Genomic DNA, 27327 nt, shown 5'->3' on the forward strand with positions numbered 1-27327 from the left:
TGGGTACCCGGCCCATCGCGAGCATGCGCGTGCGGGCGGCCCGTTCCCGCGGTATCTTGTCCGTCCGGGCCGCCGTCGCGGGGGGTGGGGACACTCCTCCGGCCGCGGGCTCTGCGCATGCCCGGGAGGGCGGGCCGGCTTCCCACTCCCGGGAGGAAGGCGAGAGCAGGTGATGTGGGAGCCGGCGGGTGTATTTGCCGGCTACACCGAGCGTGAGCCGGAAGTGGAGGAGCCGAGAGCGGCGCCGCAGGAGCTCCGGGCTACACCGTGGCGACGGCGGCGGCCCCTCGGCTGGAGGAGGACGATGAGGAGCGACGGAAGCGGCGCGGGGGGACGCTTCTGCGCGGCGCCGGGTTCCGAGTCCGCGGCCGACTGCGCAGCCTGCGAGCAGGTCTAAGTAAGTGCGGTGCGGGCCGCCGAGCCGCGGGGCCGCCGTGTCCCGGGGCCGCGGGGGGCGGCCGGCGGGGGCCTCCCGGGAGCGCGGGGCTGCGCGCCCAGGGCCGTGCGGGACCGGACGGAGCCCGCTCCGCAGCCTCGCCGGCCGAGGGGGGGAGAACCCCAAACGGACGCCGGTGTGGGAACCGAGGCGCGCCGATTCCCGACCGCCCTCCGGTGCGGCGCCGGGACGCTGTCCTAGAAGGTGTCTTAGAATGCGCTGTCAGTGGTGTTTCCAGTAACGTGTACGAACCGGCGCGTGGACACCATCCGTCCCCAGCCCAGCCCTCCCCCGCACACAGGAAAAGTGCAGAGAAAATCCCAGCTGCCAGGTGTGAGGCATGGAGTGGTCCTGATCCACTCACGTCAAGAACAGGTTTAGCCCTGCGAATTCCGTGGCAGGAACTTTGGGGTGTTTATGAAACAGGGCGGTTGCACCCCACAGAATTGAAGTCAGTTTTGCTGTAGAGTCTTGTCAACATGTGTTTTCTGCAAAATGCATTACGAGAGTTATTGCCCAAGGTATCAGAACCCCAAACAAAGTCTTTTATTAGATAGCTCTTTGACTTAGGTTCACCATGTTACAGTAACTGCATAGAAAGGCACAAGAAGATGTGGGCTTTAAGTTTTGGTGCTTGGTTTTTCATGGATCCTCTCCTGGTATCTTTCGGCACGCGTTAAGAACTTGTGTGCAGGCGTGGGTTAATCACGTATCTTGCTGAGAGGTTAAGTTTTATTCCACAAGCTAAGAACTCTTGGTTGACCATCTAGTGGTATGTCATAGTTGTCCTGCTTACGCTCTAGACGGCTCAATTCAGTAGTTGTTAATAGAGACTTACTGTGTGCCAGGCATTGCTCTGTCGACTGAAAATACGGATTTGCATAAGATGATGTCACTGTCATCAAGGAACTCACAGTCTCTGTAAAGCAGATGAATTACACTACGGTAGTGAGTGCCGCCACATGAATTTGTACAAACTGCAGGATGTGGAATGGTTGGCAGTAGGGAGTAGAGGACCAGGGAAGGCTTTCTGAAGGAGCTGCTACCTGAGCTGGGTTTTGACAGGAAAAAATAAGGCAGCGCCCTAATTCCTTCCTGTGTGCACCTACTCAGGTGATCTCCAGTGAGTCCTACCATTATTTCATCCAGGTCTGGCAGACCTTCTGGTTGTACTTACTCTGCTCTAGTAGATAATAAAATGTTTTAACTTTTGTCTCGCGCAAGTAGCTGCATGTATTAACACACTGTGTTACAGTTGATCTCAGCCGTGTTTCAGTTACGTGTTTGACCCCCTTTATACACACCAGGAGACATATATTTAGAAAGCTTAAGTGAGTTGTCAGAAGCCGCCCAGCTGTCAACGTACAGAGCCTGAAAACACCCTCCTTCCCACAGCACGACGCTGCCTGCGATTGATAGGTCCTTTGGAATGATGTAAGTGAGCCAGCTTATGAATATCTGTGCATACGGACCTTGGCAAGCCTCCTGGCTTCTCAGCCTCACCTCGGGCCTGAACGAGAGCATTTACTAACCAAGTTGTCCTGGGTCAACATTGTGACTTTAGAAGTGGGAACAGGAAACAATCCAACCTACCCTTTTTCTGTGATCTTTCCTCTCTGGTCACTTACCTCAGGGAAATCTACTTCTGTTTCTCTGTTTTTCTTTAATTTAGAACTCGGTTGTTACTCAGAGATTCTAAAATCTTTCTAATTATTGTTTAGTCACCTCAGGAATGTTTGAGGCCCTTATATACTCTTTTTAGAATAAACCTAAAAAAAAAAAAGGGTTCTAGTTTTTCTAATTAAGATTTTTTCCCCCTCAAATGATAGACTGCATAATAAATTATTACATTTTATGTTGCTGTTTCATATAAGTCTCAGCTCCTACAGCAGTATATTGTACTGGAATTGCAAAACTGTAGTATTTCCAGGGTGTGAACTGTGTGCATTTATGAGCTAGCCTGAGAATCTTACTTCTTCTGTAACACTGATTTTATAACAAAATAAATTCTAAGTTTCACCCATTTAGTTAATAGTATTTAGAACACTATCCCGTCGTAAGTTGGAAACTTACTGAATTTCATTATCAGTTTTAATTCTAACATCACTGTTTGCATTTTTAGCCTTGTGGATCTATTTTTTTAACCCTTTTCTTTCTTTGATATTTATAATCTCAGAATAAATTGTGATTGATTTCCACAGTGACAAGAAACTGTTATCTTTGTTTTCTCAGAGTTGACTATATTTGTGAAGTCTTCTGTGCTTCAAGCAAAAGAGAAAGCACAAAAATGCTGCTAAGTTGTGCCTGGTATAATGTTCCAGATGTCTGCTCAAGCCGATTGAAATCCCAGTTTAAATCCAGCATCTCTATAGGCAGTTACTGTTGATTTGTCCCATAGGACTATTAATACACACTTTTTCATTATTGATGACACGTGGGTAACCATTAGGGAAATAGATAATTCATCCTGTGGTGTCTCCAGCACACTGATAGTGGCTGTTTGTGTTTTCATTTCAGCTGTGCAGCTGGCATGGTTTCTTAACTTTCCAGTGCTTAGCAGAAAAGGAGATCCATTGATGCAGCAGGGCTGAATCTGCTTTCTCTATTACTTGAAATGTGATTGGAAGCTGTGAATTCCCCTAGAGGATACCATTCTCCGCCTGTGATGTAGACGTTAGGCGTGACACATGAATTTGCTTTCCACTTTTTAGTCTTCCCTTGAACCTACACATGGTTTTGTCACTTGTCGGTATGTTTCTTTAATGTACGAGCAGTTTTTATTTTTAAACAAGATGTTCCTAAAATTATCAATCGAGATGGATATAAAGGCCTTTAAAATAATAGTACATTTATGACTTTTTAAAATTGTATTTATAATTGGTTACTCTTTAGTCAGATTGTTTTTGGGGAAGTCATATTTAATTCATGTATAGGTAAAACATCTTTTATAGTTTTCAAAGACCTTTTACTGTTGGCAGAATCAGTAAATGAATATATACTGTGCAATACAATATAAACATCTGCATTTAAAAAGTAATGAGAATAATTAGCATTTACTTTTTTTTTTTGTGAGACAGTTCCAGCCTTCATTAAAGTATAATTTTATCTGCCATTGAAAGAGTAACATATTTGTTCAGTTTACTCTGCTAGTATTATTGGGGCAGTCATAATTAAATGTATCCATTCCCATAGTTTGAGTTTTAGTTCTTGACATATCTAAGTTGTTAATCTTTATTTATTTTAAATTTTTGGATAAAATATTGCTAAATGAACAAAAATAAGTGGCATAGACAGCTGTTTGATGGAAAGTAAGAGAAATTCTTAACCCTAGAGTTGTACTTTGTCCTGTTTTTAAAAAATTGGCAAAAATTTCCCCATGGTTTCTTTAAGTATTCAAGCGTAATGAAATCCAGAGATTACTAAAATTATGTTGTGAAGGGCACATAGTTAAGGTTTTCTTTTTCTTTTGCTCTATTTAAGGACAGTGTTATCTTTCTCTAATTTTCCTTGGCTCCTCTATAATTAAATTTATGTTAGACATATACAGTTATATATGTCCATGATTCCTGAGTAGATCGAGGGTTACTGAGTAGATCATGAGCTACTTAAGAATAAGACTGCATATTTATAAATTTTAAATAGTCTACAGTGTCTGAGCACTATGATTCAGATAGCAGATGTCTGCAAGTATTGGTGGCATTGTCTTTAATCTTTAAATAGTATGATAGGATGCATTGGAATCTGATGAGGCTGGGAAACCAACCCTGGGACCATTTTGTGGTCTGGGCTGGGTTTGAGGACTCCCTTGGGGGACGTGTAGTTGTGTTCTGAGGACTCATATGATTGAGGGTGGGCATACGTTTGGTATTGATCTCTCTTTTTTTTTAAGCCTCAGCTTATTGAACAGTTATTTAAATATTTTTCCTTAGAAATGGAACCATTTGCGATCTTCCAAGTACATATATGAGGGAGCACATAAGGTGATTACAGGAGGTCAGATGCACATGTTCATCACTCACTCAGTTGACTTGTCACTCAGCTCACACTGTAACCAACATGGTGGTTCTGACAGCTTCACAGCTATAAATTGTTTATATTTTTAGCCTTAAATGGGTTATTGTGTGCTTATATGGGCTGATATTTAAAGATAGGGAGCATATGGAGCAATAAAGGTGAACAAAACAAGTTAATGACTATGGAATTCTCAAGATGATCATCATCAGATTTCTACTTTTCATTCATCTGATCGAAGTGCTTATAGAGTATAAAAAGATATGACTAATATTTCAAAACCATTCTTTTAAAAAGAAAACAATCATAATTAGATTTACTTTGTACATTATAATAAAAATTAGTCATGTTTTTAATAGATTATTTCTTGAGAAGTGCTCACTAATATCAGTATGACACCTCTAACCACTTCATCTAAATAAAAAGCACAAAAACTGTTTTTAAGGTTGATTTTTTTTCATTCAGATATAAGACCTGTGCATGTTATAATAATGTACCTATTATTGATATTGTAACATAGTTAAATTTACTTTGCATGTTATTTTATATGTAGCTCTAGAATCAATTGTTTTTAAAAAATGTATTTGTTTACACATCATGTTTTTTTTGTTCATAATTAACATAAAGCATGTAAAACATTAGATGAGGAGGATTTGTGTAGTTTTGGATAAGTCTGTGTTGTTAACGAAGCATCAGGTACTCAAGGAACAGATAAATTGAGATTATAGATGGAGTAGACATGGAGAATGGGAATAATTCATAAACAAGTATGATGGTTGGAGCCATGAGAAAGAATGAAATCCCTGAGGGAAAGAAAGGTAAATATACGGATCCTTGGAAAATGCCTACATTTAGGTGTGGGTCAGAGGGAGAAACACAGGGATTTGATTATACTGGAAGCTGAGGAAGATTCCAGGTTTGGTGCTACTTAGGGGTACGGTGTTGCAGTGTGGATTGAGAAAAGTCCATTGGCTTTATTAGTAAGTGAGGTTTGCTTTTTATGAGAGATCGTCACAAGAGCTCACGCATCAGATTCTCTGCTAGTGAGTAGTTAGCAGTTACTGGGGTGGTTGAAGCCATAGATGGGCTTTAGAGACATTTGATATGTGAGAGCTGGTGTGATAATTTGGCAAAGGCAGAATTGAGAAATGGGAATAAGTGAGGTATTTATTTAAGATGTAGGCATAAGATTAAAAACAGAGTAATAATGTAGAAGAAGAATGGCAGATGAAGGATATTGGTTGACCGAGCTTCTATGCTCTACAGGTCTAATGTTCTTTCCCTCTAAGAAGCCTTTTTAATTAGTATAAACATTGATTTCACTTGGAGTATATTAAACTCACATTTCTCTTGATTGTTTATGATGCTAAGATGTTATCAGCAAGTGCATTGCAGCATGCAAAAGAACCTGGCAAATAACCATCTCTTCTGGCAACACATTTCATAAATTTTCCTCATAGGATGTACTTTTTAAGGGGTAACTAATTGCTTTGCTTATTCTGCATGACCAGCAGCAATGGTCTTGGATTCAGCTGGACATTCTCATTCTCAGAAGACCATACCTGGCACCAGCCTCCCTCTGCTGTGTGGAAAGACGCGGGTAGAAAACCTGGCCTGGCAGCATCAGGTAGATTGTTCCAAGTAATAGCTCAGGTTTGTGGAAAGATGGCACTTGGGTGGGAGCAGGTGCCACCGTGAGTTAGCTGCTTCGTGCTCCACAGGAAACGGTATTTTTTGTTGCAGCGCAAGGGCATAGCGAGCAGGACTCAGCAGAGGACGCACAGTGTGTCCCCTCTTTGCGTTCCCGCTGGGCATTGCAGCACAGCTCACTGTCCTCTCAGTCCAGGCTTAGCTCACTAGCAGGGGTCAGGTTTACCGCACAAAATGCTGCTGAGAAACATAGCGGAATCCCACCTTTATGAGGTTTCCAGGGAAGCAGTGCTAGAAGGTTAACCAGAGGTCACTTTTTTTCATGGAGGAGAAAAGCTTTTTGTTTTTCTATTTTTTAAATTTTATTTATTGATTTTTGGCTGCGTTGGGTCTTTGTTGCCGCGCGCGGGCTTTCTCTAGTTGTGGCGAGCGGGGGCTACTCTTCGTTGTGGTGCGCGAGCTCCTCATTGCGGTGGCTTCTCGTTGCAGAGCACGGGCTCTAGGTGCGTGGGCTTCAGTAGTTGTGGCACGTGGGCTCAGTAGTTGTGGCTCGCGGGCTCTAGAGCGCGGGCTCAGTAGTTGTGGCTCACGGGCTTAGTTGCTCTGCGGCATGTGGAATCTTCCTGGACCAGGGCTTGAACCCATGTCCCCTGCATTGGCAGGCAGATTCTTTTTTTTTTTTTTTTTAAACTTAGAGCCAAAGATACTGTGTCCGAGGTGGGGATTAAGGAGACGTGTGGAATCATGCTATGGAACTAATTATGTATGTGAATTTAAAATTAATTCTCTTTTTTTTTTTTTAATTTATTTTATTTTATTTTTGGCTGTGTTGGGTCTTCGTTTCTGTGCGAGGGCTTTCTCTAGTTGTGGCAAGTGGGGGCCACTCTTCATCGCGGTGCACGGGCCTCTCACTATTGCGGCCTCTCTTGTTGCGGAGCACAGGCTCCAGACGCGCAGGCTCAGTAGTTGTGGCTCACGGGCCTAGTTGCTCCGCGGCATGTGGGATCTTCCAGACCAGGGCTCGAACCCGTGTCCCCTGCAGATTCTTAACCACTGCATCACCAGGGAAGTCCGAGAAAAGGTTTTGTTAACCCTTTATTCAAACTAATTTTTTGGCAAAATAAGTGGAAAACTTACTGTTAGCTCTAGTATCTGTGCAGTGGACTGTACCTGAGGCAGTGTTCATTTTTATTGATCATCATAGCATCTGGGTTTATGTGAAGTTGTCTTTACATCTCAGCAGATGGCTCTAGTAATTGTACTTTGTTGATAGTTTCAGCAAATTTATCAAATAAAAAATCCTCCCTATATTGTTTGATAGGTCCAGTTCCATTAAGAGCATGGAGGTATGATATAGAAGGAGGAGCAGAAATTATTGGCTAATTAGGTTAGGAAAAATAAGGCAGTTCGTGAGTGGAGGTCTCTTTGTAAACCACCAATATGCCGTAATGTATTAAAGAGAAGAGACACACACTCTAGAACAGTTTTTATTAACCTGTCCTTAAAATTGACTTCCATTTGATATTCCTCAAAATGAATTGACTTTTATTGACTTCCACAGTTTAACAATCCATTGCAAGATTACCTTTGTTTATTGCAAAGTCATTTAATTAAGGCAGCTTTTCAGGAATGCTTTGCGGAAAACTGCAAGGTTAATCCCTATTGTTCCTAACCAATAATGGACTCAAATATGCCATTTTTCTGATGTCCAGTCTTAAATATATATGTCTGACACTCAGAATGCAGTTGTGTTTTCTTAGAAATCTAATAATTCAGATACATTACTGGATTGTTCATTTAAAAAACATTTTAGTTTTGAATATATGTAAAGTGGTGTACTACCCATAGGGATACAGTAGTGAAAAAGAAAAATACAGTTCTTGGGCTTACAGATTTAAATTCAATATTGTATGTTGAAAAGATGCTGAAGACAAAGCAGCTGTTATAGGAAATTACCAGTGATTTAAGAAGCATCCATACCATGAACATAATGAGATTCTAAGAGACTCAGAAATAGTTAGATGCTTTGAAATCAGAGATTAAGAGCTTTGGGTCAAAAAGGCTTGATTTCTTGTCTTGTCTCTAGCATTAATCAGCCTTGTAAATGTTAGCAAGTTGCTTCACCTCTCTACCTGTTTTGGTTTTTTTTTTTTCATCTGTAAAAGGGAAATAACATTACATGCTTCCTTAAGTTGTGAGGATTAAATGACTTGAATTGGAAAAATGAGTCAGCTGAAAATTAATGAAAATTGCTCAGACATTGTTACAGCCCTCAGAGATGCCACCAGAGCATGAGGTATACTGGGGGCTGTGGTTCCTGACGGAGGAGCCCAGGAAGACGGCTGCTGTTATTCACTAACCGTGATCACAGGGAGACCACACGTCTGTCCCAGCCTCACTTCACTTCGAAATATGTCATCTCAGCCAGTGAGCCGGTCTCCGGATATTGAGAGCTAGCGCATCAACAATTCCCTATTCCGGGGTTAAAATGACCTTAAATATTTCTATAGTTACAAATGGGAGAGCTGGTTGGATCGACAGTGAGATGCTTGAGCACAACTTATTTCAGAAGCTCTCAGTGGTCACGGATCCTGTCCTGTTCCCATCCTCTGGAAGAAAGAGGAGAAGGGAGAGCCCAGTGCGAGAGACCAAAAGGTTGATCCCTGTACAGAGCTTGTGATTTCTGGGGAAGAGCTCAGAAACTTGTTTTCAGGAAATTTCTCAACAAAAGATTTGACTGTCATGTGATGCTGGCATTTCTCATGTTCTCAGGCATTTCTCATTATATCAGGTTAGATTTACTGTATATATTATAGAAAGACCTTTAAAAAATAGATGTTTTGCCATAATTTCCTATGAATGATCATAAATATATGCAAGCAACTGTGTGTTTAAAAAAGCAAATTTATCTTTAAACATCTAGTTGCAGTTCCCAAGAAGGACAGAAAGAAATAGGGTGATGTAAAAACAGAGATGATGGTAATGATGATGGTAGCTGTAGCTGTTTACTGAGCCTTTTCTGTGAGTGAAGTCTTGTTTTGGAGGCAGCAAAAAAAAAAAAAAAGAAATAGGCTGCTTTTTTAAAAAAGATATTTTTTCAAAGTTTGAAAATCGAAAACTTTAACTATATAGTTTAATCTATGTAGGTGGTTTGAATTTCAAAATATGCCCTGTCCATGTATTAGGAGCTTTATGTTTTATTTAGTGTTGTATTAGTTTTTTATAAGAACTTTGATTTGAAAACTTGAGTCAATTCACTCCTGATTATCCAGGTTGTAGGAGTGCTTTGCCATGCCCTTATCAAATTCCTAGATTTTTTTTTTCTTATAGGTGCTTGGTAAGTTCTAATTTTGATGTTAATTCAAGCAGAACATGGTTAAGAATGTAGTAGTACAGCCAGAAATACTAGTCCCAAAAGCAAATGAAGTTAATGTATCTGTAGCATTTGTAAGTGCTTTTTAATTAATTTTATTTAATAATGCTGACCAGCTTTATAAACAGGCATTTTTAGAATTCTCATTCTACTGAAAAGGAAATTCAAACTGGAAATAACTGATACGATTATTTAACAAATATATGGTAGAGCAGACTTTAAGCGTGATGGAATTTTAGTGTGTTTTTTTCTACTATATCACCAAATAAGTGATATTTGAGTTACTCATCTCTCTGATACTTCTGTCATAAACGATTGGCTTGACTATGAAAAAAAGTACATTTTTTCCCTAAAGAAATATCTTAAATGGTATCTTATTTTCCAAATGATACAGTGCCTTAGTATATTTGTATGTTATATCCCAAACCTTGTTAATCCTAATCATTATACAAAAATTATTTTATTTTGATGTATAAAGTAAATGCCAGTCTGTTTTCAGATTTTCCTAATACAACTTCTGGGTACAAATGAAAATCATTCTCTTAAAGAAATAAAATTAAGTAAGCATTAGATGAAAAATTTAAGTGCTCAGATGTGTTATTCAGACTTATCCACTACAGTGAAGGATTATAGAGTAGCCCTGTATAATTTAAGTTGTTGATGAATAGTGGTCAGAGATTGTAAACAGCATTGATTATTGACCTGGAACAGTTATTCAGTATTCAGTGTAATTGGCTTATTTGGCTGCTGTAGTGTAGTCTCTTTCAATCTGGCTCTTATCCAGGTCTGACACCTAATGCTCAGGTATTGCTTCTGTAGTTGTTAAGCTTGGATTTTTGGTTTACCTCACATACCTGCTTTTCTCTGGCTTACCATAGTGCTTATTGTAATAAAACTTGCTGCAACTGGGTGGCAGTGTTGATTTTAGATGAAACTTCAGAAAAATGCTACACTGTTGGTTTATGTTCATAGAGAGTTATTTGAACACAAATTCAGATTTGAAAGTCCATGTTTAGCAGAATAGTAAAATATTTTTGGTGAGATAATAGTGAAAAATCGAATCTATTAAATCGTCTAACTCATCTTTGTAGCCAGTATAATTTAACTTGGTTTTCAGTGCTTAAATCTAATTTGATGAACTAAAATGCCACACTTATTAGCTTATGGCGTACAGTAAAATTTTAAAGATAAGTCATTAACAATTATTTATTAAATTTAAGAATAACTTCTTTATGGTAGCTTTGTTAGTGAGTAAAAGAGAATGTAATTTTTAAAAATGGTAAATATATAAGTAAATGAGTACTACATAAGAAAAATTGTAACGTCTCACCTCTTGTGCCTTTTTAAGACGACACACATAAACTTTATTTGATAACAAAAACAATGACTTCTGAAAACTTTTCTTTTGTATTTTCTTTACATCAGTTATGGTTTTTAGCAAACTTCAAAAAGATTTTTCTCCAGTAAGTCGTTTTCTTCATTTATCTCTGGTTCCGAAATAGAATTTCTTTGTCTTTGTTTCACACTTATCCCCCAAGTGTTTATGGCCTTATCGGTATACTGTAGCAATCTTTGTTTACCCACTGGTATGAAATTGCAGTAAGGGCGCTATAAAAGATTGAGCGTATTTCACAGTATTAACAGTCTAAAGTTTCTTTTTAATCAGATATGAAAGACAAATTATTAGATACAATATTAGAAACTAGTGTTCCATTTAAATTATTTTTTAAATTTAGCTGTGAGAACCTCCAAATAGAAGGGAAAATATTTTATATTTTTTATTTTAGTTTAATTATAATTTTTTTCTATAATGTGAAAAAGAAAATTGACAATAAATTCTATTGGATTGGTCTTGATAAGTTAGAATCTGTTAACTACCTCTTTAATAAAATTTGCCCTCAACCTACCTAGCTCAGTGAAGTTGTAGGATACAAAATCAATATAAAAAAGTCTGTCATGTTTCTATATGCTAATAATGAACTGTCAGAGAAATTAAAATGATCACATTTACAGTTCCATCAAAAAGAATAAAATAGCTAGGCAGAACACTCTTTGACATAAATTTCAACAATATTTTTTTGGGTCCATCTCCTAGAGAAATGGAAACAAAAGCAAAAATAGACAAATGGGACTTAAACCTAAAAGCTTTTTCACAACAAAGTAAATCATAAACAAAATGAAAAGACAGCCTATGGACTGGGAGAAAATATTTGCAAACCATGAGACCAACAAGAGCTTAATTTCCAAAATATACAAACAGTTTATACAGCTCAATATCAAAAAAAACCAAACAAACCCGCAACCCAATCAAAAAATGGGCAGAAGACCTAAATAGACATTTCTCCAAAGAAGACATACAGATGGCCAGTGGCACATGAAAAGATGCTCAGCATCACTAATTATTAGAGAAATGCAAATCAAAACTACAATGACATACCACCTCACACTGATCAATCAAAATGGCCATCATCAAAAAGTCTATAAATAATAAATACTGAAGAGGTTGTGGAGAAAAGGAAGCTCTCCTAAGCTGTTGGTGAGAATGTAAATTGGTGCAGCCATTATGGAGAACAGGATAGAGGTTCCTTAAAAACTAAATATAGAATTACTCTATGATCGAGCAGTCTCATTCCTGGGCATATATCCAGAAAAGATGAAAACTGTAATTCGAAAAGATGGATGCACCCCAGTGTTCATAGCAGCACTATTTACAATAGCCAAGATGTGGAAGCAACCTAAATATCCATCAACAGATGAATGGATAAAGAAGATGTGACGCGCGTGTGCGGGCACACACACGCACACACACACATATAGTGGAATATTACTCAGCCCTAAAAAAGAATGAAATAATGCCATTTGCAACAACATGGATGGACCTAGAGATTGCCATGTTAATTGAACTAAGTCAGACAGAGAAAGATAAATATCATATGGTGTCACTTATATGTGGAATATAAAAAAATTATGCAAATGAATTTATTTACAAAACAGAAATAGACTCACAGGTATAGAAAGCAAAGTTATGGTTACCAAAGGGGAAAGAGGGGGAGATAAACTGGGAATTTGGGATTAACAGGTATACACTACTACATATAAAATAGATAAACAAGGACCTACTATGTAACCTAAGATACATTCAATATCTTGTAATAACATAATGGAAAAGAATCTGAAAAAGTTGTATATATGTATATATATATATAAAACTGAATCACTTTGCTGTACACCTAGAACATTGTAAGTCAACTATACTTCAATGTAAAAAAAGAATAAAATACCCAGGAATAAATTTAACCAAGGAGGTAAAAGAATTGAACACTGAAGACTATAAGACATTAATGAAAGAAATTGAAGGATACACAAAAAAGTGGAAAGGTATTTGGGACTCATGGATTGGAAGAATTAATATTGTTCATACTGCCCAAAGCAGTCTACAGATTCAGTACAATTCCTATCAAAATTCCAGGGGCATTTATCTCAGAAAAAAAAGAAATAATCCTAAAATTTGTATGGAACTACAAAAGACTGAATAGTCAAAGCATTCTTGAGAAAGGAAAACAAAGGTGGAGACATCATGCTTCCTGATTTCAAACTATATTACAAAGCTATAGTAATCAGAACAGTATGGTATTGGCATAAAAACAAACACATAGATCAGTGGAACAGAATAGAGAGCCCAGAAATAAACCCACACATATATGTTAATTAATTTATGACAAAGGAGCCAAGAATATACAATGGGGAATGGACAGTTTCTTCAATAAATGATGTTGGGTAAACTGGGTAACCACATGAAGAAGAATGAAACTGGACTACTGTTTTACACCATACAGAAAAATTAACTCAAAATGGATTAAAGACTTGAAATTTAGCACTAACTCAAAAAGATACATGCACCACCATGTTCACTGTAGCGTTATTTACAATAGCCAGGATACGGAGACAACCTAGGTGTTCATTGATGGATGAATGAATAAAGAAAATGTGGGATGTGTGTGTGTGCACACACACACAGTGGAGTATTATTCATCCATTAAAAAGGAGGACATTTTGCCATTTACAACAACATGGATAGATCTTGAGGACATTATACTAAGTAAGTCAGAGAAGGACAAATACTGTATGATCTCACTTATGTGTAGATTCTGAAAACAAACAAAACAACCCCATACTCATAGATAGAGGGAACATATTGGTTGTTGCCAGAAGCTGGGGGTAGTGAGCAAAATAAGAGAAGTGGGTCAAAAGGTATAAACTTAACAGTTGTAAAATAAGTCATGGGGATGTTATGTACGGCATGGTGACAGGTTAATAATACTGTATTGCATGTTTGAAAGTTGCTAAGCGTAGATCTTAAAAGTTCTCATCACAAGAAAAAAATTTTGTAACTATGTATGGTGATGGATGTTAACTAGATTTATTGTGATCATTTTGCAGTATATACAGATATTGAATCATTATGTTGTACACCTGAAATTAATGTGGTATATGTCAGTTTTACCTCAAACTAAAAAATTGCCCTCACCTTACGTAGCTGACCAGTGGGTGCACCAGGAGCCTTAGAAGCATGCTCCTTAGTCTCCAGGCTCTTCTGCCTGCAAAGCTGGGACACGGCCACTCCACTTATGCTCCAGAGCCTTTGTTCCCTCATATAAAAAATTGGGAACATGGCATCAACTTATTTTTCTGTCAAATCAAGGAGAATACATGAATGAAAGTACCTGCATTTTTTTAGAAAATGAATATAGTTTGATGAATATTTGTGTTTCATATATACAGCAGTGGAGGGAGAAAGGAGACCTTGAGAACTGAAGGGATGAGGAAAAGTAGAACAATCGATTTTGTGGATGGATTGATGTAGGTTTCCAAGAATTCACCTAGTACCATGATTTATTACATCATGGATCTAACTTTTAAAATAATAGATATAGGTTGAATTACTGATTCTCCCTATCTCTGTCTCTCTTCAGGACGCTTACGGAGAGCCACAATGGAAAAGTCCTGGATGCTGTGGAACTTTGTTGAAAGATGGCTAATAGCTTTGGCTTCATGGTCTTGGGCTCTCTGCCGTATTTCTCTTTTACCTTTAATAGTGACTTTCCATCTGTATGGAGGCATTATCTTACTTTTGTTAATATTCATATCAATAGCAGGTATTCTCTATAAATTCCAGGATGTATTGCTTTATTTCCCAGAGCAGCCGTCTTCTTCACGCCTTTATGTTCCCATGCCGACTGGTATTCCACATGAAAACATTTTCATCAGAACCAAAGATGGAGTGCGTCTAAATCTTATTTTGATAAGATACACTGGAGACAGTTCGCCCTATTCCCCAACTATAATTTATTTTCATGGGAATGCAGGCAACATAGGTCACAGGTTACCGAATGCATTGCTTATGTTGGTTAACCTCAAAGTTAATCTTTTACTTGTTGATTATCGAGGATATGGAAAAAGTGAAGGAGAAGCAAGTGAAGATGGACTCTACCTAGATTCTGAGGCTGTGCTAGACTACGTGATGACTAGACCTGACCTTGACAAAACAAAAATTTTTCTTTTTGGCCGTTCCTTGGGAGGGGCAGTAGCTATTCATTTGGCCTCTGAAAATTCACATAGGATCTCAGCCATTATGGTGGAGAACACATTTTTAAGCATACCGCATATGGCCAGCACTTTATTTTCATTCTTTCCAATGCGTTACCTTCCTTTATGGTGCTACAAAAATAAATTTTTGTCCTACAGAAAAATCTCTCAGTGCAGAATGCCTTCTCTTTTCATCTCTGGACTCTCTGACCAATTAATCCCACCAGTAATGATGAAGCAACTTTATGAACTCTCCCCATCTCGGACTAAGAGATTAGCCATTTTTCCTGATGGAACTCATAATGATACATGGCAATGCCAGGGTTACTTCACTGCCCTTGAACAGTTCATCAAAGAAGTAATAAAGAGTCATTCTCCTGAAGAAATGGCAAAAACTTCATCTAATGTAACAATTATATAATGTTTTTCTTTTTGATTAATGCATTGTATTTTAATTTGTGCAGAATGATAAAGTATGTTCCTTTCTAGAAGTGTGTTATATCTGTACTTGTCTGAAGAGTGACATTAAACTTTGAAAGGACTTCAGTGCTCCTTTAAAATGATCCAAATAGTTTTTTACATTTGAAGAACTATAATTATTGGGATTTCATACATTTTCATCGAACCTTTCAATATGGTTATGTATCCATACCTTTAGTTTAATATGCTATCATAATAGCATATTATATTCAAAAGTTTCTTGTTGCTAAAGTTGTGTAATCTATGTGACACTTAGATTAATGACTAAGTGTGGAAGGAGACATGTAAACAAGAAACCTTTGGGTATTATTCCTTTAGTAAATATTGGGACAGTCATGGTAAGCAAACTTAGTTCTGTAATTGCATTTTTCACCTTAAAAGTTAAAATGAAATGCATGATGGTATTTTATTCCTTGACTTATGCAATGCAATGTTTTTAATGTAAATACTGATCATATACCAATGTATATGGTAACCTGGGTTATATCTATTTTTATGTAAACTCTATTTTGTTTTTAGCAAGAAATGAGATTGAGGCCTATGTGCAGGTTGCCATTGAATTTTGCTCTGGTGAATGCTGAGATCCAGCTTTTTCTTACAAATAAATGGGACCCCATTTTCCAATATAAACGTACCGTGTTTTGTTAGGTACAGTCTGGATCATGGCATGTAAAAATAGAAATCGAGAATTTTACTGCAGCTTTGATGTGCATATTTGAACTTTTTAACATTTGTAATTTTGGTGGCAAAGAGAATTTTAGCTTCTGTCGATTTTGTAAGTCTACAGCTGAACCACTAATAGCAGTCATAATGAAGATTAGAATCTGTTTAAGAATTAGGAAGTCTTATCATTACATTATTGTACATACTGTTTTACAAGAATTCCCACATTTCATTTTTAAGTCCAAGTATCTAGGTATATCTATCCCACTAAAGCCAGGATATCATTTATTGGACTTTATGAAAATAAAAGTTACAAAAACAAAAGTAAATGAAAACTATATTCTTTGGTCTGATGTTTCAGTTATGAAATAGAAGAACTGCATCAAAAGACAGCTTTAGGAAGTCTTATTTATTTTCTACATGTGAGAATGTGCGGATAAAGGAACTCTAGAGCTTTTGATCACAGAACGTGTGACCACATTTAACAATTAAATGGCTGTAAGTGGGAAGTAGTATTTAGACATATAGAAGGTAAGAAGAATCTTATTTAAAAAAAGAGCCCCTTAAAACTTACAGGATTTACCTTAATATATATAAGCTAAGTTGTTTCAAGCAGTCCTCAAAAATTAGATGTAATTGAGCTCTGTACGTTATGTCAGCTTTAACATATGATATTCTGAGTATTTTAGCTATATTTATTGGCTTTGTGCAAGCAGCTAGGGCAGAGAAATAATGGGTCAATAATCTTGACCTTAATTGAAACTCTTTCCATGGAGATAGGGCTAGAAATACTTTTGCCAAATAACATTCTTATCATTCACTTTATGTCAGTATTTAGAAAAAAATATAGCAAGTGTGATTTCTAAAGGATAATGTTTTCTATAAATTGTAAAAAAGTCATGGCGTTTTTAAAAAAAGTTGGAAACGCGTATTATGGAAGGTGTATTTTGTATTTATAAATTCACTACAATTAAAGGCTACTTTTCATCTTGTCAATCATTGCTATGTAGAATGACTATCCTAAATAGTAATGTATTAACAAGAACGTTAATACAACAAAATGTAGTGTATTTAGACATGAGCTTAAATGGCACACCTTAGACTTGTATCATTCTTTAAAGTTTACATAGTACCTTATGTTTTCATGTGATGATTTAGTCTAGTACACTATGGAGGAATTTATCAACTTTAGTTACAAATATTATGCTGATGAAGTATAAAAAGCTTTTTCTTCATCAGTGTTTTGTTTTATGCTGCTCTTTTTTTTTTTTTTTTTTTTTTTTTTTTTTTAGTATTCCAGGTTTATTAACAATCCCCCCCCTCTTCTTTTTGACCCAGGACTTAAGAAGTTGTGGAGTACATGTGTCCCATCCCTACCTTCATTCTCCTCTTTGGGTTGAGGAGCCTTTCTTTCTGCAGCAAAAGGAAAAGGTGTCTAGGGTTGTAGCACATCTTTCCTTCCTAGCTTCCTTCTGTATTTGAGACTGGTTCCTTAGATGGGAAGGGGGTAGAAGACAAACTCCTATTATCAGGGGTCCATGAAACCTGTGGCATCATTTTTAATAAAACGTGAATTTTTCATGAGTCACACCTTCATTTTGGGCTCATCTCTTAGTGGAATAGGTGTGTGTCTATCTTGTTTATTAATTTCTGGCTCATTGATGTAAGAGCAGCTGTAGGAGTTTCTGAATGAGTTTTTAAGTTATTAAGCTACTGGAATTTGGAAACCCTAGAGTGATTTTAAGTATGGCAAGATAAAATCCACTGAGATCAAAATCCATTATTTTAAAAGGGATTATTGGGGGTAAAACGGCAAAAAAGATCCTAAAAAAAGATATTGCAAGATACAGGAAGAAATCATTTGTAACAGATAAAAGAATATTAATAGGATAGAAACAACTGGAAAGGGAAATGTGACATTCTTAAATGTAGATCTAGGAAATAATTAGCTGGTGAGGTTGGTGAAAAGCATAACATGTAAAACATCATTTGAACTCATGGTGCTTCTAACAGAGAAGGCAACTGGAGCACCTGATACTGCATCTACCCTATGTTTTTGCAAACACTTTGACTGTAAAATTGGTGTTTTCATTAAAATGGTATTCTGAAATTTGTTATGGGGCAGCTTAAATTTATTTTTTCATGACTGTAGACAGTTGATAATAACCCAAATTCTACCTTTGGTAATGCGTCACCAGATTAATGATACCGTAATATTTATTGAGAATTCATACCACCTGATGCTTTCATACTCATTTCTTATGTTTATAAGATTTGGTTTGAGGTGGGTATGGGCTTGTTTGGTGGAATTAAAGAATGAAGGCCATATTCAGTTTTATATAAACTATCATGCAAGCCCAGCCAAAGTGTCGTTTTTGACTGAGTCCTGTCCTTGAGGTTAGGAATAAATAAGGTAAACCTTAAAAGAGGGTGTCGCAGAAGTCACTTTTTAAATTAGATCATGATTGAGATATACTGAAAACCTCCACTGACCTCTCCCCTCTCTGTTTTTCTTATTATGTTTGACAGCAATTATGGAGAAAGAAATGTGAAAAGAATTAGTCATAATGCTTTTGGATTATCCTTAAATTTATGTATTTTCATATCACTCAGGTAAAGTTGGGAAATGACAGAGCACAGACATTTTTTAAATCAGAGTAGAAAATAAAAAGCACTTCTGTTGACTTATATTGCCATATGCGCACATCATCTCAACTAATCAGAAATAGTATATTCATTTGTATGACAAAATAAATGCATTCATCCTAATAGTAGTCAACACATTTTGCCAGATGGTGCAAATATACCTCCATTTATATTTTGTATCTTAAAAATGTAGTTTAACAATAGGACTGTGTGTAAGAGACACTTCTTTTACGGAAAGTGTCATATATACATATGTAACAGGGATGAGTGTGTTGTTTAACATCACTTATAACAGAATTTCTGTCAGTACTCCGTATACTGAAAATTCAAGTTGTTTTCAACCTATTCAGATACGTTCAGGATAAAATAAGTTAATCCAACTTCATAATGTAAATCATATTTTTGTTATTTGCCATATTTTATTTGAAGCAGTGATAAAATTTTATAATTCAAATCTGAATGTTACAGTACATTATGTGCTAATCATGGCAAAAGCAAACATTTACATTTGTGTTTTTACAATAAATTTCTTTTAAAATACACTTTCTATTTTTCTGTACTGACATATGCAATAAATTGATACATTAAAAGTTTGATTAATGTCTTAAGATAGTTTGTATTCAGTCTTTTCTATTAACCTAGATTATATGGTAGGACATTAAAGCTTCCTTAATGATCAAATAAACTCCTGAATTTGTACTGAAATTAATTTTTATTGTACTAATGGTGTGAATAAAAAGTAGAAGTTAGATTTATTTTCCCTCTCCTCGTATTTTTCTCCCACATACATTTCATTTAGGCTAATATTAAATATTTTCTATATGTGAACTGCTGGTGAGTGAATAGATCCAAAGCATTTGATTAGTTACATTAATCTAGGAATGAAAAGATTTTAACTGTTCATAGTCATGTTGTCTTGAGATTTCATAAAGTGCCTTTTCATGAAATTTGCTTTTTTTTCTCTTATTAGTACTGTGTTAATGATTTGGGATGATTACAAAAATGGCCTAATATTCATTCGACCTTGAGGGGGCTGTAGCTTGCTTTCCCTAACCAGAAATTTGCATGCTTGAATAGTGTCACAACCAGCTGGATGATAGGAAATGTATGACAAACCTTAAATGGCCCCCTGTAAGTGCAGATGAAGAATTCACCTAGTGGAGACCATTTTTCCATGGGTAGATCTGGTGGGAAGAAGCATCCCTCATGTGCTTCCCTGAGAGATCACCAACCTGAATCCTTTAGATAACTAGTTCTTATTTTCAAGCGATAATTTTTTCACATTCCTATTTCACTCTTCAGCTCCTGCTTTACATCCTAAAGATGATGAGCAGTTGGATCTGGTTAGACTGTAACTCCTGTCTTACGAAGGGGAAGGGAGGGAAAAGATACCCTTTGAATACCTACAAGTGTAGAATGTGTTAATGTCATTGAACCCTCACAGCAAACTGCCTAGTAATTTGCACATAAAAGTCCCATTTTATAATAAACAGGCTCAGAGTGGTTCAGTAATATGCTCAAGATTACCCAGAATGGAGCCGGGATCTGAATGTGTCTCCAGTTCTCAATCTAGGACAACTGCACATTGCCTCATTTACTCAATGAAACAATTTGTTTTTATCCATGTTGGAGTTGATTTAAGACATTGAAATGAAATTAAAAGTGATTATGTATAGAAAACTAGGAATATAGAAGAAACTACACTTTTTTCAGAGTAGTTAAATGTATGTCCCTGCAGGAAAATGTAGACGTTAATTAACCTCATAAGACTTCTCATCCTCTTTCCTCAGCCTTTTATAGAAAAATTTAGGAGTCATCTTCCTCGTGAAGTGAAACTGATATATTTGATCTTGCTGTTTCTTTTTCCAATAAGATTTATTTTCCCAGCCTTTCCACTATTACCATACCACCATACCAGTCCCTGGAATTATTTTATAATAGCTGACGTTTTAATTGAATGCTTGTTATGTACCAAGTATTGTTCTGACTCCTTTTTGTCATTCTTTTTTTTTTAATTTTTTGGCTGCCCTATATGGCTTGTGGGATTCTAGTTCCCCGACCAGGGATTGAACCATGGTCCACAGCAGTGAGAGCGGAGTCCCAACCACTGGACCGCCAGGGAATTCCCTGTTATTTATTCTTGATAACTGAATAGTCTATGATCTGGTGTCCAAATCCACTGACCCCACTCCTCCATGTTTGTCCTGTTCTAATTTGTCAGAAAAAATCTGCATGCCTTTCCCTAAGAGTATTTAGTGACTTCATTTCTCATTAAAGTCAAGACTTCTTGGTCTATAAGATCCTTCACCAACTAAACAATCTCGTTGTGAAAGAAGTTTTCTCTATCTGTTTCATAAGCCAAACTCATTCCTCCTCTATGCGTTTACCTATGTCCGGTGCTTTAACTGCTAGGTGGAATGTCCTCTCACCTTGCTAGGCTCCCAAGCTCATCACCCGAATTCAACATTGTACTGGAGGTTCCATGCAGGACAGTTAGGCAGGAAATAAAAAGCATCTAGAGCAGAAAGGGAGAAGTAATATTATATTTACAGATGATGTGAGCTTGTGTATAGGAAATCCTAAGGAATCCACTAAAAATATGAGAACTAATAAATAAACTCAGCAAGGTTGCAGGATTCAAGATCCATATACAAAAATCAATTTCATTTGTATACACCGTCAATAAACAACCCCCAAATGAGAGTTTTGTAGCTTGGATTATGTACCCCAAAAAGATATGTTGAAGTCCTAACACCTGGTACCTATGAATGTGACGTTACTGGAAATAGGGTTTTTGCAAATGTCATTAAGATGTAATTCAAATGAGATCCTTCAGGAGTGGGGTGTACCATTAATATAATATGACTGGTGTCCTTATCATAAAAAGAGAAAAGACATAGAAACAGACATACATGGAGAGGAGAATAACATGTGAAGACACAGACAGAGGAAAGATGGTCGTGTGGCAATGAAGACAGATTGGATTTATGCAGCAGCACCAAGGAATGGCAAGGATTTCTATCAGCCATTAGAAGCTAGGAGAGAGAGTATGGTCCTGCTGACACTTTGATTTCAGATTTCTCTCATTCAGAACTGTGAGAGAATGAATTTTTGTTGTTTAAGTCACTTAGTTTGTGGTTCTTTGTTATGGCAGCCCTAATATATTTTTAAAAATTCCATTTACAATAGCACCAAAAATAATGAAATACTTAGGAATGTACTTAGCAATAAAAGCAAAATGTCTTCTCTGCAAACTACATAACACTTTTTAAAGAAATAAAAGAAGACAAATAAATGGAAACTAATCACATATTTGTAGATTGAAAAATTTATTATTGTTAAGATGGCAATCAAGGGGTCAATCCAAGAAGAAGATATAACAATTGTAAATATTTATGCACCCAACATAGGAGCACCTCAATACATAAGGCAAATGCTAACAGCCATAAAAGAGGAAATCGACAGTAGCACAATCATAGTAGGGGACTTTAACACCCCACTTTCACCAATGGATAGATCATCCAGAATGAAAATGAGTAAGGAAACACAAGCTTTAAATGATACATTAAACAAGATGGACTTAATTGATATTTATAGGACATTCCATCCAAAAACAACAGAATACACTTTCTTCTCAAGTTCTCATGGAACATTCTCCAGGATAGATCATATCTTGGGTCACAAATCAAGCCTTGGTAAATTTAAGAAAATTGAAATTGTATCAAGTATCTTTTCCGACCACAACGCTATGAGACTAGATATCAACTACAGGAAAAAAAAATGTAAGAGATACAAACACATGGAGGCTAAACAATACGCTACTAAATAACCAAGAGATCACTGAAGAAATCAAAGAGGAAATCAAAAAATACCTAGAACCAAATGACAATGAAAACACGATGACCCAAAACCTATGGCATGCAGCAAAAGCAGTTCTAAGAGGAAAGTTTACAGCAATACAATCCTACCTCAAGAAACAAGAAACATCTCAAATAAACAACTTAAACTTACACCTAAAGCAATTACAGAAAGAAGAACAAAAAGAACCCAAAGTTATCAGAAGGAAAGAAATCATAAAGATCAGATCAGAAATAAATGAAAAAGAAATCAAGAAAACAATAGCAAAGATCAATAAAACTAAAAGCTGGTTCTTTGAGAAGATAAACAAAATTGATCAATCATTACCCAGACTCATCAAGAAAAAAAGGGAGAAGACTCAAATCAATAGAATTAGAAGTGAAAAAGGAGACATAACGACTGACACTGCAGAAATACAGAGGATCATGAGAGATTACTACAAGCAACTCGATGCCAATAAAATGGACAACCTGGAAGAAATGGACAAGTTCTTAGAAAAGCACAACTTTCCGAGACTGAACCAGGAAGAAACAGAAAATATAAACAGACCAATCACCAATCACAAGCACTGAAATTGAGACTGTGATTAAAAATCTTCCAACAAACAAAAGCCCAGGACCAGATGGCTTCACAGGCGAATTCTATCAAACATGTAGAGAAGAGCTAACATCTATCCTTCTCAAACCCTTCCAAAATACAGATTGCCAACAGACACATGAAAGGATGCTCAACATCACTAATCATTAGAGAAATTCAAATCAGAAATACAATGAGGTATCACCTCACACCAGTCAGAATGGCCATCATCAAAAAATCTACAAACAATAAATGCTGGAGAGGGTGTGGAGAAAAGGGAACCCTCTTGCACTGTTGGTGGGAATGTAAATTGATACAGCCACTATGGAGAACAGTATGGAGGGTCCTTAAAAAACTAAAAATAGAACTACCGTATGACCCAGCAGTCCCACTACTGGGCATATACCCTGAGAAAACCGTAATTCAAAAAGAGTCATGTACCACAGTGTTCATTGCAGCTCTATTTATAATAGCCAGGACATGGAAGCAACCTAAGTGTCCATCGACAGATGAATGGATAAAGAAGATGTGGCACATATATACAAGAGAATATTACTCAGCCAGAAAAAGAAACGAAATTGAGTTATATCTAGTGAGGTGGATGGACCTAGAGTCTGTCATACAGAGTGAAGTAAGTCAGAAAGAGAAAAACAAATACCATATGCTAACACACACACACACATATATATAGATTCCATATATATATATCTATATATCTCTCTATATATATAGATTCCATATATATATATACGGAATCTAGAAAAAAAAATGGCTCTGAAGAACCTAGGGGCAGGACAGGAATAAAGATGCAGACATAGAGAATAGACTTGAAGACACAGAGAGGGAGAAGCGTAAGCTGGGATGAAGTGAGAGAGTGGCATGGATATATATACACTCCCAAATGTAAAATAGATAGCTAGTGGGAAGCAGCCGCATAGCACAGGGAGGTCAGCTCGGTGCTTTGTGTCCACCTAGAGGGGTGGGATAGGGAGGGTGGGAGGAGACACAAGAGGGAGGAGATATGGGGATATATGTATATGTATAGCTGATTCACTTTGTTATAAAGCAGAAACTAACACACCATTGTAAAGCAATTATACTCCAAGAAAGATGTTAAAAAAAAAAAAAAGATGGCAGTACTCCCCAGTTTGATCAATGGATCAAAACACTCCCTATCAAATCTGTCTCTTTTTTTTTGCAGAAGTTAACAAGCTGATCTTAAAATTCATGCATAAATGCAAGGGATCTAGAATAGCTAGAACGATCTTTAAAAGAAGAACAAGGTCAGAGGTCTCATATATCCTGATTTTAAAACTTGCTGGAAAGGTATAACGGTCAAGACATACAGGCATAAGGATAGACATATAAATCAATGGCCTACAATTGAAAGTCCATAAATAAATATATATTTACAGTTAACTGATTTTGGACAAAAGTGCCAAGATAATTCATTGTTGAAAGAACAGTCTTTTAGCAAATGGTGTTGTGTCAACTGGATATTCACATGCATACGAATGAACTTGGACTCCTACATCTTACCATATAAAAAATTAATTAAAAAGGGAGTAAAGACCCATGTGTAAGAGCTACAACTGTAAAACTCTTGGTAGAAAACGTAGTCACATCTTTGCAACTTAGATTAGACAATGGTTTCTTGGTATGACACAAAAAGCACAAAGGACAAAAGAAAAAAAATAGATTAATTGGGCTTGATTAAAAAAATATTCCTCAAAGGACATTATATATTATCAAGAGAGTGAAAGACAACTTATAAAATGGGAGAAAATGTTTGCAAATCTTATATCTGATAAGGAACTTGTTTCCAGAACGTGAAGAACACTTACAACTCAATGATATAAAGACAAACAACCCAATTTAAAAATGGGCAAAGGCTTTGAATAGACGTTCTCCAAGGAAGACATACAGGTGGCCAATAAGCACGTAAAGAGATGTTCACTCTCGTTAATAATAAGGGAAGTGCAAATCAAAACTACAATGAGACACTTCTTCATATCCAGTAAGACAGGTATAATCAAAGAGACAGAAAACAGTGTGTCAGCGAGTGTCCGCGAGGATGTGGAGAAATTTTGAACACTCACATTGCTGGTGGGAATGAAAAATGGAGTAGCCACTTTGGAAAACATCTAGCAGTTCTTAAAATGTTGAAAATGGAGTTAGCATATGACCAGGATCTGCACTACTAGGTATGTATCTAAGAGAACTGAAAACACATGTTCATACAAAACTAGTACATGAATGTTCATAGCAGCATTCTTCATAACGGCAAGAGTGGAAACAATCCAATAGCTAATGATTGAGTAAATAACATGTGATGAATCCTACAATGTAATGTTATTCAGCAATGAAAAGAAATGGAATTCTGATAGATGCTACACATAGACAAACCTTGAAAATATGCAAAGTGAAAGAAGCCAGTCACAAAGGACTATTCATTTGCAAAGTCCAAAATAGGCAACTCCATTGATATAGAAGGCAGATTAGTGGTTGTCTGAGTGTAGGGGTATTGGGTGGGGGGGAATGGGGAGTGACTGTTAATGGATATAGAGTTTCTTTTGGGGAAGATGATAATGTTCTAAAATAGATTGTTGTGATCAATCTATCACGACTCTGAAAATACTGAAAATCATTGAATTGTACCTTTAAATGCATGAATAGTGTTGCATGTAAATTATATTCAATAAAGCTGTTATAATGGGTGAGACTAGCAATATTCTAAGTAAAAACTCTTGGATTTAAATGATGGTAGTGGATCTCGAGAGAAGTGGATGGATTCAAGATATACTTGGGGTGTAAGTGATTGTGGGAGGTCCAGAAGACTATAGAATGAATACGTCTATATCTCTGCCTTTCATACCTGGTTGATTAAAAGAACCCAAGAATGTTCTGGGAGAAATATCAGGAGTTCAAGTTAAATTCATAATGAGTTTGAAGTGTCTACTAAAGAAGGTATGAGCATTCTTCATCCTTTTCAGCTGCCTAGCACCTGCCCTTTGCTTTGGCAAATGTTCCATCTGATGGGTCAGAGCTGGATGCTCCTCTTGCAGCTGTGATGACCCAGACTTTGTCAACGAGGTACACTTGGTGTCAACCAGGTAGAGGCTGGTGATGTGGGAAAGGAAGGCCATTATAATATCCATGCTAATGTGGCAGTACCAGTGAGCCCCAGCAGCAGCCAGATGCAGATTTCAGAGCCTCCAGCACCTATGCTTCTAGCAGCAGGTACCCAGAGCTATGACTGCAAGTGGTGGTCTGTGCCCAGTTGTAACAGCAGTGGTATTTTTATGGGCTCACTTCTGTATTGTGATTGCGAGAGGTATATATATTCAATCCTCCAAACATGATTAAGCATGATTCTCTAATTCTTTCCATAGATTCTGCAAGTTACCCTAAATCCTTTCAATAGAATCCTTTCTATCTGATTAGCTAGAGATGGTTTATGTTGCTTGCACCTAAGAGAAACCTGAGTGGTATGACATCCAAAAGAAGATGCTGAAAAGGCCGTTAGGTTTGGGGAAAGAGATCGGAGCTGAAGATACGAGTGTGAATAGCCATCAGTGATACTGTTGATACAAGAATTGGTGGTGCACAGCAGTGTGCTTGTACCTAATACACTGAACTGTTTATCAAAAAATGGATGAAATGGTAAATTTTGTGTTATGTATATTTGTCCACAAGAAAAAAAAAGAAAAACAAGAAGGAATGGATGAGAATGTTTAGGGCAAGAGTCTAAAAGGAAAGGAGAACGTAGGACCTAGGCTGAGGCATTTGAACCTTTAAAGGATAGGAGAAAGAGATATGTCCCTAAAGGAGAAAGAGAATGAGGTGTTTTATTCAGCTCTGCGGAGTAGCTGGCACTGGGTAGTCTTGGAACAAGGTTTGTAGCCTTGTTCCAAATCTGAATGAATGAATGAGTTTACTCTTCAACTGGGGAGCTCCTGAGCTTGTTGAGTGTTAATTGCGTCTGTAATTACACATGGGTTATAAAATTTGGTGTATAGCATCATGGTGAACAAGATTAGCAGTTGGG

At 37.0% G+C, this 27327-nt stretch overlaps 2 protein-coding genes across 5 annotated transcripts in view; both read left to right on the top strand.

Annotated features, from left to right (window-relative positions):
• Nucleotides 1-279: 279 nt before the first annotated feature.
• On the top strand, nucleotides 280-17368 carry ABHD13 (abhydrolase domain containing 13). The gene is made up of 2 exons (XM_068526819.1): nucleotides 280-397; nucleotides 14444-17368. The coding sequence occupies exon 2, from the start codon at nucleotides 14464-14466 to the stop codon at nucleotides 15475-15477; it is 1014 nt and encodes a 337-aa protein (XP_068382920.1). The 5' UTR covers nucleotides 280-397; nucleotides 14444-14463; the 3' UTR covers nucleotides 15478-17368.
• The window catches only part of TNFSF13B (TNF superfamily member 13b), an 84054-nt gene continuing 57051 nt past the window's right edge, over nucleotides 325-27327 (top strand). For 3 of the 4 annotated variants that reach the window (XM_068526821.1, XM_068526823.1, XM_068526822.1), the window contains exon 1: nucleotides 388-397. The gene's annotated coding sequence lies outside the window, so the exon portion shown is untranslated. Of the gene's footprint in view, nucleotides 398-27327 lie in introns of all 4 variants that reach the window. The other variant, XM_068526820.1, reaches the window with a different exon arrangement.

Source organism: Eschrichtius robustus, chromosome 18 (genome assembly GCF_028021215.1).
Source record: "Eschrichtius robustus isolate mEscRob2 chromosome 18, mEscRob2.pri, whole genome shotgun sequence".
Classification (NCBI taxonomy): domain Eukaryota; kingdom Metazoa; phylum Chordata; class Mammalia; order Artiodactyla; family Eschrichtiidae; genus Eschrichtius; species Eschrichtius robustus.

Bases quoted from the DNA above. Each gene is read 5' to 3' on its own strand.
- ABHD13 (XM_068526819.1), top strand. From the start codon at position 14,464: ATGGAAAAGTCCTGGATGCTGTGGAACTTTGTTGAAAGATGGCTAATA.